At 31.5% G+C, this 11,948-nt stretch overlaps 8 protein-coding genes and 1 non-coding gene across 9 annotated transcripts; 7 read left to right on the plus strand and 2 right to left on the minus strand.

The window, feature by feature from the left end:
- The first annotated feature begins 171 nt into the window (after positions 1-171).
- On the plus strand, positions 172-462 carry Chro.20186 (hypothetical protein). The annotated part of the gene is made up of 1 exon (XM_661290.1): positions 172-462. One exon carries the CDS (start codon positions 172-174, stop codon positions 460-462), a length of 291 nt encoding a protein of 96 aa, XP_666382.1.
- A 21-nt stretch (positions 463-483) lies between these two features.
- Chro.20187 (hypothetical protein) lies at positions 484-1,377 on the minus strand. The annotated part of the gene is made up of 1 exon (XM_661291.1): positions 484-1,377. One exon carries the CDS (start codon positions 1,375-1,377, stop codon positions 484-486), a length of 894 nt encoding a protein of 297 aa, XP_666383.1.
- Positions 1,378-2,341: 964 nt separating this feature from the next.
- Chro.20188 (hypothetical protein) lies at positions 2,342-3,484 on the plus strand. Its single annotated transcript, XM_661292.1, has 1 exon — positions 2,342-3,484. The coding sequence occupies one exon, from the start codon at positions 2,342-2,344 to the stop codon at positions 3,482-3,484; it is 1,143 nt and encodes a 380-aa protein (XP_666384.1).
- Positions 3,485-3,667: 183 nt separating this feature from the next.
- On the plus strand, positions 3,668-6,085 carry Chro.20189 (erythrocyte membrane protein PFEMP3). The annotated part of the gene is made up of 1 exon (XM_661293.1): positions 3,668-6,085. One exon carries the CDS (start codon positions 3,668-3,670, stop codon positions 6,083-6,085), a length of 2,418 nt encoding a protein of 805 aa, XP_666385.1.
- Positions 6,086-6,193: 108 nt separating this feature from the next.
- On the plus strand, positions 6,194-6,278 carry trnL. Its single transcript has one exon. It is a non-coding gene; the product is annotated as a tRNA-Leu (tRNA).
- A 68-nt stretch (positions 6,279-6,346) lies between these two features.
- Chro.20190 (CG12099-PB) lies at positions 6,347-7,792 on the minus strand. The annotated part of the gene is made up of 1 exon (XM_661294.1): positions 6,347-7,792. The coding sequence occupies one exon, from the start codon at positions 7,790-7,792 to the stop codon at positions 6,347-6,349; it is 1,446 nt and encodes a 481-aa protein (XP_666386.1).
- Positions 7,793-8,024: 232 nt separating this feature from the next.
- Chro.20191 (homeobox-containing protein) lies at positions 8,025-9,032 on the plus strand. The annotated part of the gene is made up of 1 exon (XM_661295.1): positions 8,025-9,032. One exon carries the CDS (start codon positions 8,025-8,027, stop codon positions 9,030-9,032), a length of 1,008 nt encoding a protein of 335 aa, XP_666387.1.
- Positions 9,033-9,087: 55 nt separating this feature from the next.
- On the plus strand, positions 9,088-10,365 carry Chro.20192 (GDP-mannose pyrophosphorylase (4N40)). The annotated part of the gene is made up of 1 exon (XM_661296.1): positions 9,088-10,365. One exon carries the CDS (start codon positions 9,088-9,090, stop codon positions 10,363-10,365), a length of 1,278 nt encoding a protein of 425 aa, XP_666388.1.
- A 212-nt stretch (positions 10,366-10,577) lies between these two features.
- Chro.20193 (hypothetical protein) lies at positions 10,578-11,894 on the plus strand. The annotated part of the gene is made up of 1 exon (XM_661297.1): positions 10,578-11,894. The coding sequence occupies one exon, from the start codon at positions 10,578-10,580 to the stop codon at positions 11,892-11,894; it is 1,317 nt and encodes a 438-aa protein (XP_666389.1).
- Positions 11,895-11,948: the final 54 nt, after the last annotated feature.

The following is an 11,948-nucleotide window of genomic DNA, read 5'->3' on the forward strand; positions in this document are numbered from 1 at the left end:
GGGAGCATCTCTTCTTTTTTGCGAACCAATTATCAATCATATAGTACGAGATAGTAACGTACTTTTTGTATCAATTCTTTTTAATACAAGTAAGTTAATATTAGCTATTTCAATAGTTGATTATGCTTCTAAGTTTTATTTAGCCAGACTTTGTTTCAGAAAGAATACTCTATGGCATGGATAAAAAGGTGGATTACTCAAAAGTATTGGGAAGATAAATTTGAAGAAGCACTAAATAAACATTTTAACACAAAATTACCAATTAAAGTTAAACCATTTTCTAACGGGTCAGACCTATTCAATAACTTTACTATTCAATGGTTAAATGCTATATATCAATTTGATCAACTTTATTCTGAAAATGCATATGAAGGCAAATTCTTTGTTGAAGCGTTTACTAGAATTAGAAAAAACTTTCATGCTTGGAATGATGAATATAAAAAAAGTAAATGGGATATTTGAAATTTCGATGAATGAATGAATTCAATTACTATATATTGAAGAGACTGAAAGAAGAATATATGGTATAATTTCAGTATTGTAAATTGAAGTAATCTTATCAATGTTAATCGCTAACCAATTTTCAATTTGAGGATTTGAGTTAGATATATGGAAATTCCTCAAGTCTTCAATTTCTATTAAAATTAATGATAAAAATTCATTTGTTAGGTCCAAAATAAAGGGCTCTAAAGATTTTAATGGGCATTGCTTTATCTCATTTAAAATATTTGCAAACTCGTTTTTGAGAATTGACAACGGTCTAATTTGATTAACTCTCATATTATTGGTTTGAATTTCATCGCTCCAGTCAAATTCTCTTAACTCGAATGAAAAAATGCTCAGACAAAACTCGAGCATTTTTCTATAGTATTCAACCATATAATTTTCCAGAAAAGATATTGTTATTAACAAAATAGGTTTTGAAAATGAGAAAACATTGTAAATTTGCAAATATAAATCTTGACAAGATGAAAATGTAATTGGAACGTTATTTAAATCAAATTGAGCAACGTAGATTGTCCTTGTAGATAGTGATTTTTGTGAAAAAGATTTAATTGAGCGATTACCTAGTGCCAAATTTCTATTTTCAAGATGCTTATTATTTACCAAAGTTAGTGACTTTTTGCAAAAGCAAACAAACCAATTCATGTAGTAATTCATCCAAGAATTAGATAGCCAAGAAAAATCACATTCACTCGAAAATAGTGAATTGAATGTTGATATAACGTTTGGTAATGGCGAATTGAACAGTGTTATGGCACATTTCAAAGATGCGCAGCAATTCAATTTAGAAAGCATATTTGATTTATTTCTATATTCAATATCAATAAATTCACTCCTAGACTTCAAAAAAATTTTTGCAAGCATAGAACTCATTATTAAATAGTCGGACTCTGAGCTGATTTTGTTATATAGGCATATTTCTTCTAAAAAGCCGTTTTTTGGTTTAGTTATTTCGCTATTTAGAATTATTAATCTTCTAAGATGGGCCACAATTTCCCAGTGTTTAGCAGAATAATTGATCAAAATTTAGTTGAGCTTAATTACAAGAGAGTAATCTTTACCAACTCCATTAGTTTGTTGTCCAATAGGTGAAAGAAGAGTTCTCTTCATTTTGNAAACTTTGTTATATGAAATTGAAGCTTCTAGTAGCTTTATGGTTGACTCAAAATATTCAAGTGTGTCCAAAGCATCATCTGTCATATTTGCAGAAACAAAGCTTTCAATAAGTTTTGGTAATTCTATTAGTTCAACTATAAGTTTTAAAATATTTCTCAAAATAGTTAACTTCCTAAATTGAGATAGTTTTTGTAGTAATATCGATTGGCTTGAATTAGATTTCTGAGTAACTATTGAAAAAAAATGATTGATTGTTGCGTTTGCTCTCTTTTCGAAACCGATAAATTTTTTTCTAATTTCTGTAACAACTTGTTTATTTCTTTTTATTAGTTTTGTTGAATTATACAATGTGGATCTCTGGACAGAGCTTCTTAATTTTTGTAGCTCTAAATCTAGAGACCTGTACTCTGATAGAAGTTTATTCGGGTATTCCGATGCCAATAATGGTAATAAGTAGCTTTGATTGTTAGTGGTGATTTCATCTTGAAGAGCACAATTAATACTCGAATTTACTCCTTTATATGGAAAACTTTGTTTTAAATATTGAAATCTCACATCCTTCTTTGGTATTTTATCTTCATTAAAACCCCCACGCTTTAAGTTATTTTGTAATAGGGATATTAATTCAATATCATACTCATGCATTGCTTTATTTGGGGAAAAAAAAAAACTGATTTATTCTACCGCTTTTCTGATAATACTTGAAAATTGGAATTTAAATATGTTTGAATTGGAAAAATTATTAGCAAGTTATAGCCATCCAATTTTAAGAGAAAGAATAGAATATTTCGGAAGATTTAAATTGGATATTTTAGATAGTAATCATCTCAATATTGAATCATTCAACCTTTTAGAACAGGGAAATGAAACCATTTTTGACTACGATGGCTTCGTTTATAAATTATACCTTTCTTCTGCGAGTAATAAAGAAGTAAATAAGAAAAGCAATACATCAGAAAACAAGGAAAATGATCTGAAGATTGTGCCATTAAAAGATATACGCAGAGAATCTTTTAAACATTTAAATTTAGTTATAGAGGTTTATAATACTCATATTAGGCAGCTTTGGAATGACGCAAAACAACTTATTGAACATTATAAGAGCATTACTAGTAATGCTATTGAAATTTATGAGTCTCACAGCTTGGATAACTGTTTAATTATTTATTTGCCGAACAATGCAATATCCGAAGTATTTTCCGATTTAAATAATCGGAATGCGACAAAAAGCGCAGCTTTTGAAATGATTACCTCTTCAATAAAAAGTTGTCTTTATTGCGGTAGCGTATTGAATACTATAAGATATATATCATTCTATTGTTCTTTGGATAACAAAACTATTTTAGAAGATATTGGCATTCAAGGTTTTTCCCTAATTTACATTACTTTACTTTCAAATAAGAAAATATATGCATTTTACCCCGATTCACAAAATAAATATAAATTTGCAATACTAGCAATCGAGTTTTTAGATAAATTAATTAAAAGCAATATATTAACTAACAACTTTATTCAAGAATTATCAATTGCAATAAACCAAAGTGAGATTTCTATTTTTAAAAATATGCTTGATTCGAATACAATATCAATATCATATTCAAGCTCACTTCCAAAAAGTGCCAATGAAATTCTTTATAATCAAAAATCAGACAGTTCATCTGGTGAGAAATCGTTTATGATATTTTGCATCCCGATTTCTTGGTTAGACTCAACAGACGACTATATCAAATTATACTTCGCTGGGCTCATTACGTTGATAAATAACATATTGCTGCAAATGATCCCACAGTGTAAAAGCACGATTAGATGTGGATTAAGGAAATTTGTTCTCGAATTAACTAGCCAGGAATGCGAGGGTTGCTAATACACTTTTGTACCGGTTTTAAGCTTTATTAATTTATGTAGCGCCTTAATTACCACATTATTAAGCGCCTACGAAGAATTTGTGCTGAAGCTATTTTATGAGTACCTACTGAACAAAACTTTACGTAAACAGTAATTGTTATTCGTAACACTTGAAATCAAATAACAATATATACTTGGGGCAATGGGCGGATCAGATTTCCCTATTGGGCCAAAACTTCGTATTAGACTGAAGGCAGAAAATTCTGAAACAGAAATTGGTCTTAAACACAAAAAAAGAAAAAAATATGTTTCATTTAATAACGGAGGCATTGAAGCTGCATCGGAAGATTCCAAAGTATCTCTTTTAATTGAGTGTAATCCGCCTTCTTTACGCAGAGTAGAATTCGCAGAAGTTTTGAACATTAAATTGAATCAGAACATTGATAATAAAGAAGATACAGTTGATCTAATGTCAGACGAATCGGTTGAAAATGAAGATACATTGGATTATCTTGATAACCTTGAGATGGAGGCAAAACGAATAATTGAGAAAAACGGTCTGAAAAACAAATTTGATGCCCATATCTCAAAACAAACCGTAGAAAATAAAGACTTTAAAAATAATACCTTAAACTTATCTGATAACGATTTGCCTAATGTTGGCAATGTTGAATGCGATGAAGAAATCAAAACTAGCAATGTCATTCAAGAGACTAGAAACCAAATAACTACAAATAACCGAGTTTCTTCTCCTATTTATAGTAATTTATCACAAATAAACAACCAAAGTAGTCTTCCTCCGCAGCCTATCCAGATTGCCCCAAATGTTGTCCAACAACCACTGAAAACATTTGCTAATTCTCTTTTACTGTCAAAAGAAAAATTTTCCACAAGGTCATTTACTCCATTGGATCCAAATTTGAACTCCAGGCTCCTATTAAAAGTTCAACTTCCAGAATCCATAAATCAACTATATTCTTTGGAAGGTATTACTCACGAAGACATAAAGCAAAACCCTAAAACCGATGAAAGCGATGAAACCAATGAAACTGACAAAAAAATACCAATAGTGATTCCAACTTGTTCTGAGTGGTTTGATATGGATTCTGTACATCCTATTGAACTTGAGATGCTTTCTCCAATATTTAACAATGAGATAATTGATTTGAGGATCGATGAAAAACAGGATTACAGAGCAGAAATGAGTGGTAATGGTAATAGTAACTTTTTAGAAGAAAGAGTGTTTTCACTAAATGATGAAAAAATTAATGAATATAAACTGATTCGGAATAAAATTATTGAAATATATAGGGAAACTCCTAGACAATACCTCACTGTTACTGAATGTAGGAGACGTATTATATATACAGGAGATGTCTCCTTTTTACTTAAATTGCATGCTTATCTCGAATTTTGGGGTTTGATAAATTTCCAAGCAGACATTAAGACGCTTCCCCCAAAGTTAAGAAAACTTCGTGACTATAGACTTAATGATATAGATGTCAATCACTCTAACAATAAAAGCACGCTAAACATTTCTCGTATAAATGATGAAGCAATAAATAACCCATTCATAAACTCAATGTTAGTGAATTGCGTTTCATGTGGAAAGCCGTGTATATATTCATATTATATTCTTAGAGCTGGGGTTGTTTGTGGAGTTTCAGTGGCAGTTTTAGATCGCTGTGTTTGGTGTATTAGGTGTTATTCAGAAGGGAGATATCCACCTATTTTAAACTCTGGGCACTTTATTAAAGTGGATGCTCCAGTTGTATCATCAGTAACTAATCCTGAAGAAATTTCCAGGATGGGAGCCTTAGGTATAGCCTCCTGGACTAAAGAGGAAGTACAAAAGCTTATTGAAGGGATTGAGTATTACGGTGATGATTGGGATGCCATATCTTACCATCTTGGGAATGTTAAAACGCCTCAAGAGTGTGTTGCGTACTTCATTCAACTGCCAATAGAGGAACCCTTCATGAGAAACATTAACCCATCAAAAAACACGAAGCCCTCATTTCCATTTATGGATGTGAGCAATCCTCTAATGACGCAAATTGCATTAATAGCGTCAACAATAAACCCCGTGGTCGCTGCATCTGCCGCTAAATCTGCGTTAGATAGAATATTAGAAATCGAAGGTTATAAAGAAATTTCTAAAGATGCTTCACTCATGCCCGATAAAGATGCTCATTTGAGAAACGAAGCTGCGGGAAGTCGTAATGCTAACGCCAATTTTAATTCTAAGGATAGCCAATATTTACCGCAATACATACCAAAAGTTTCTTCAGCGAAGTGGCCGAGCTCAGCACTACTGGGAGAAGAGGGAATTCAACAAGTTTGTTCAAAGGCACTAGAAAACGCTGCTCTTAGAGCAAAAGAACTCGCTGAATGGGAGAGAAATGAGGTTAAAAATATAATGCCATACTTGATTGACAACACGATTAATCGATTAGAACTAAAACTGAGGCAGTTTAGGCATTTGCAATCTATGATAGATGAAGAAAGAAATTTATTGGAAGTAAGACTTGAAAAGATAAAGAAAGAGGACAATGAAATTAAATCCAAACTTAGTAGCGCTAAGGGTCAAGTTATGTCGAAACAAACTTTAAGACTATAAAAATAAGTTAATATAATATTTTTGTTCCCCACCGGATCTGTTTGTATTGGGTTTGATAATTTCAGAATATTTGTATTTGACCATTGTTTGGTGGTCGGCTTCTGTGGAGCGTAGATGCCCGAGTCGGTCTAAGGGGCCAGACTTAAGATCTGGTGTACACATGTACTCCAGGGTTCGAATCCCTGTCTACGCATTTTTTTAGAAAGCCTAATTGCTTTTCCCGCATAGAACAATTAAAATTTTCTAAGGTGCATAAACGATCTAAATAGCGTTTCTAAATGTTCTTAATGGAGAGTAAAAATCCTTATTACTTTTGTAATGTAAAAATTTTTGTGAATTTCCTTTATTAAATGCAGCATTGCCTATTTTATCCTTGCCTTTAAGATTCGAATATTTTTCCAAAGTTGGAAAATCCAAATCTGTGGCTCTCGCTGAATTTTGATTGCTTTTCTCTATATTTGAACAGCTATTTGCATGATTCAAATTTATCATTTCATAACCTGTTGAACTGTGGTTTATCTCGTCATAAAGCAAATTAATATAATTCATATCTTTGATTGTTTTTCTCTTATTTACTCTTTTTTCTAATTCAGCATTAAATATTTCTTTTGTTTTCGTTGAAATATACGGTAATACATTTATGCCTACAATATAAACCTTAGATCCCATAGGAATATGACTCAAAAACTTATATTTTCTGATATTTTGATGATTGATAATAAACTCTTTTATTGATGTAACCGAAACATTTAATAGTGCCTTAGGTAAATTTTCAATTGAACCAAATTCAGTCTGAAGTACTTTAACATAAAATGGCTCCAAGTACACTAATTGGCCATCAAATAACTGGTAGAAATAAAATATATCTTTCATATTACATTGATTACTATAATTAGCTGAAGAGTTAATGAATCTATATTCTAGTTCTTCTAAAAGTTCAGTTTCTCCGTAATGTGATAATAGCATATCAAAAGCATCGTTTGAAAATCTTTCGCATCTAGGAGTAACTCCTTTTAATTTAAATATATTCTCTATTATTGAGATACACTCTTCAATGTAGCCAATTTCTTCGTCTGAGCCGCTTCTCTCATTTTCTAGCTTTCTCATTCTCAGCATTTGAAGATCATGCAATAATATTTCATTTTGGTCAGAAATTAATCCGATTCTTTGGAACTGAGCACCCTTTTCGTTTTTTTCCAGCAAAACTTTCCCATCTAAATTTTTCATATTGAATTCAAAATGAATAAGTGGACTTGAAACATTTCTGTAAAGAAGGCATAGATTAATTTCTGAGCCTATTTGGACTTTTTTAACTATTTGATATCTTAATGAAACAAGCTCATTTAGCAACACATTCGAGAAACATATTGGGCATTTGAATTTTTTTGCATATTCATCGTTTTCTAAAATAATATTCATAAGTTTTATTATGCAAGGCCAACAATATATGTGTCCACAATTTGATATTTTTGGAACCAGCAAGTCTGAATCAAGGCAGATTGGGCATTTAATAAATTCGTCACTATCAAAGTATATTAATTCAATTAACCCTACATTTCTCCAATCAAATATCATTTTATCATGTGAGAACACTGAGGTATTTCTATTTATATTGTAATCTTTCAACAAAAATATTCTGCAATTTTGCTGAACAAACTTGAATTTACTTGAAATGGAAAGTGGTTCCTTCTTAGAAATTAAACTCATATTTTAGAAAAATATCTGTCTATTTATGAAGAAACCTCCTCATTCTTTATTTAAATACACGACTAAATTATTGCGATAATTAATATCCTAAACAAGTAATCCTTGATTTTCTTTTGTTTGCATTGTTTGGCGGTTTAGGAATATTACACCTTTTTTTCAATAAATCTTTATTTATACTCGAGAATCTGTACATATGTAAATTTGATAAACATAAAAGTATTGCCTTTCCAGAATGATGAATACCAATGGGTTAAGACAAAATAGTCTTGTTCAAGGAAAAAAAGAGAATCTATCTGATATATTGGGTTCTATTAATGGGAATAAAGTTTGTGCCGATTGCGGTGCTAAAACACCTAGATGGGCATCCATAAATCTTGGAATTCTAATATGTATTGACTGTAGTGGGGTACATCGTCATCTTGGCGTTCATATATCAAAGGTTAAGAGCATTTCTTTAGATAAGTGGAATAGTGATTGGATAAAAAGATGTATGAAAATAGGCAACTATATTTCGAATAAGTACTATGAACATAAGCTTCCCAGTGGGTTTCAACGCCCAAGCTGGAGTAGCCAGCAACACTCTATTGTGGAGCAATGGATTAGGGATAAATATGAATTTAAACTATATACCCCAGATAATATGATTCCGCCTTCATTACAAATTGATAGCATGGAAACTACAGTACCTAACGAAAAAACGGTATTGAAAAATTCTGAAGATTTTAATAAACCTCAAAAATGTAATAATATGGTCTCCAGTAATTTGTTAGAAATCGAATTAGAAAGCAAAGAATCATCAAGCAAAGTTGAAAAAAATATTGATCTAAAGTCAAATCAATTGGGAAGCGAAACTGCAAACTCGAGTTTGAAAAACAAGCACAACCTTGAAAATCAAGCTGAGAGAGCCCTTGACAGAGTTAGTTCATTTGAAAATTCTGAAGTAATAAAAATCAAAACTGTAAAAGAAGCTATTGAGAAGATGTACGAAAATAGCGTTGAATCGCCGCCTTCATTAAATAACTTTAATAAAGTATTAAATACAAGTATAGGAAGTATTGAGAAATCCACAAGTTCTGAAAAAATTAGAAAGATTGGTTTTGATCTTAGTGATAAATTGTCTAAAAATGAATTCAAAAGTGAAGAAAATAAGAGTCATTGTATTGTTGAAAACTCTAAAAAGCCGTGCCCTTTCAGTTCTATTGACGCATTTTCCATTATTAAAGAATCATTTTCTAGGTAATTTAGCTATTAATTTTTGTTGATTTAATATTTACCTTTAAATTTGCTCCTAGTTAATGCGTTTTTTTATTGCTACTGAACCCCATATTTTTTCGCCGCTGAACCCGATTCAGTTTAAAATAAGTCGATATTTTCTGGAAGTTATGAAAGCAATAATTTTGTCAGGTGGTTATGGCTCTAGGCTCCGTCCATTAACGCTTACAAAACCCAAATCAATTGTTGAGCTATGTAATATCCCAATCATAGAATTCCAGATTGCACAATTTGCTAGTATTGGGATAACAGAAATAATTGTAGCACTTAATTACAAGGCCAATGAACTCATTCCCACACTAAAAATAATTGAAGATAGATATGCTGTAAAAGTTCATTTGAGTATTGAGGAAAAGCCATTGGGTACTGCAGGACCAATTAAATTAGCACAAGACTTTTTAAAAGAAGACGAACCTTTTTTTGTTTGTAATTCAGATATAATATGTAATTTTCCATTAAGAGAAATGCTTGATCTTTATCACAAGAAAAACTCTGACTCGGAATGTAATGGCGTCATTCTTATAAAGCAAGTCTCTGACCCTTCAAAATTTGGAGTAGTTTTGCATGACGAAAATACGCTTATCGTAGAAAAATTTATTGAAAAACCTAAGGATTTTGTTGGTGATTTCATTAATGCAGGAATTTATATTTTGTCAAAAAGAATACTTGATCTGATTAAACCTAATCAACAAGTTTCAATTGAAAAGGATATATTCCCTATCATGGCATCATCAAATACACTTTATTGCAATAAATTCTTCACAAACAATGAAAATATATGGGCAGACATAGGAAATCCAAAAGACTTCTTATTAGGAAGTAAGTTATTTATGGAATTCCTTAAATCAAATTCAATAACAGGGCATTTGTGCAATGATAAGCATGGTTCTAAGACAGAATTGCTTAGTAAGCTCCTAAATGAAAATAAACTCGAATTATCTTTCAAAACACCAGAACTTAGAATAATAGGAAACGTAGTTATTCATCCCACATCCTCAATAGGAGAGGATTGTAGTATTGGTCCTAATGTTGTTATCGGGAAAAATTGTAAAATTGGAGATGGAGTAAGGTTAAAAGATTGCGTGATATTTGACAATACAAATATTAACAGTTATTCAGTTATTTCCGGCTCAATTATTGGGTGTTATTGCAATATTGGGAAGTGGACACGCGTAGACGGATTGTCTGTATTTGGTGATGATGTAAATATTCAGGACGAGTTGTTTATTAACTCATCGACAATATTGCCCAACAAAAGTGTGACTACATCTATTAATACTCCGAACACAATTTGTTTATGATATGATATTTTTGCTATTAGATTATTAATTTGCATAGTTGCGTATTAATTCATTATTAATGTATAACAATCCCCACATTAATTCTTTATTGTTTACATGGAACTTGTCTCAAATGCGGCAAGCATAGGATTTCATTTAATTGTTTATTTGAGGGACATTCTAGTTTACAACAAATATTTTTTCGGATATATGAATAAAAAGACTGATGAAACATGATTTTGCTTTATGTTTTGTCTTTTTTGTTTTCTACGTTCGTTAGCTTTTCTTGTGCTTCATCGAAAGTCATACTGGATCCTTTGCAGCATGATGTCCAGATACTAACAGCACCAAATTTCGAAAGCTTGTTGTCAAAGTACCGCAAAAATGGTGTTACTTCTGTCTTCTTCTATAATGGTGATGATAAGGTAGCTGTGAGCGAGCTTCTAGGATGGTATAATGATGCAGCAAGAGAATTGAAGGGTATGGCTAAGGTTGCAGCAATTAATTGCAAAGAATTTAAACAATTTTGCAGCAAAATAGGTAATAGTGGTAAAATAATCATTTATCCAGTTCTCCCCATTCCAACATTTGAATTTAATGGTGAAAAAAGCGTAAGAAACCTTAAGAACCAACTTTTGAGATACATTCCCAGAGATAACGTTTCAGTGATTGGAGTTCCAAATCAAGAAAGCTCTAAAGTTATCAAAATTGAGGACTTCCTCACAAGACACATTTCTGTTCCAAAAGTACTTGTGTTTAGCGAAAAGGAAATACCTCCAACAATTATTCACTCTCTTGCAAACGAGTTCAATAAAAAGCTTTTGTTCGGTTTCATTCCGAACTGTAAGAAAAACGATATCTCGATAGGAATTACAAAAAAATTTCAAATTTCAAGCTTCCCAACTATTATGGTATATAAAACAGCCTCGAAAGCACCGGAATTCTATAAGGGCGAAATTAAATTCTTGCCACTGTTTGAATTCTTGAATGTATATGCAGAAACATTTGTAATGGGGGGAGGATTTTCAGATAATGAATCTCAAGATTCGGGCTCAAAACCATGGTTGTTGCAACGAATTCCTGAACTAACAGGACTTTCATATAATGATGTATGTGGAAAACACAAGAATTTATGTTTCATCTACTTAAAGAATGGCGAAATCTCTTTGGAAGAGCAGTCTATGCTGGAAGAGCTCCAAGATTTGTTTACTCCTCATATTGCAGGTAGAGGTACCAATTTTAAATGGATGTGGATGGACATTTCAATGGAAGATGAATTCATGAAACTTTTTAATGATGATGGGAACAAAATTACTCTTCCATCTGCTGTGGTTCTGGGCACTAGTAAAAGACTAAAATTCACAGTTCTCCCAAGAAATATCGAAGGAGAACTACAGTCTGCAAATAAAGACACAATTAAAGACTTTCTAGATAAGGTGATCGGTGGTGATGCTAGATTTACCAATATTAAAGGGCAAAAACTACCTAAGTTTATCGAAAGGGTGCAGAATAAGAATACGAAATTGGAGAAAAGTAGAGACGAACTATAGGTTTTATAGATTATTAATTTTAGTCTCAATTTTGATTTTTTTTATTTTATTTAT

The sequence above is a fragment of the Cryptosporidium hominis genome (genome assembly GCF_000006425.1).
Source record: "Cryptosporidium hominis TU502 chromosome 2 CHRO012048, whole genome shotgun sequence".
Taxonomy (NCBI): domain Eukaryota; phylum Apicomplexa; class Conoidasida; order Eucoccidiorida; family Cryptosporidiidae; genus Cryptosporidium; species Cryptosporidium hominis.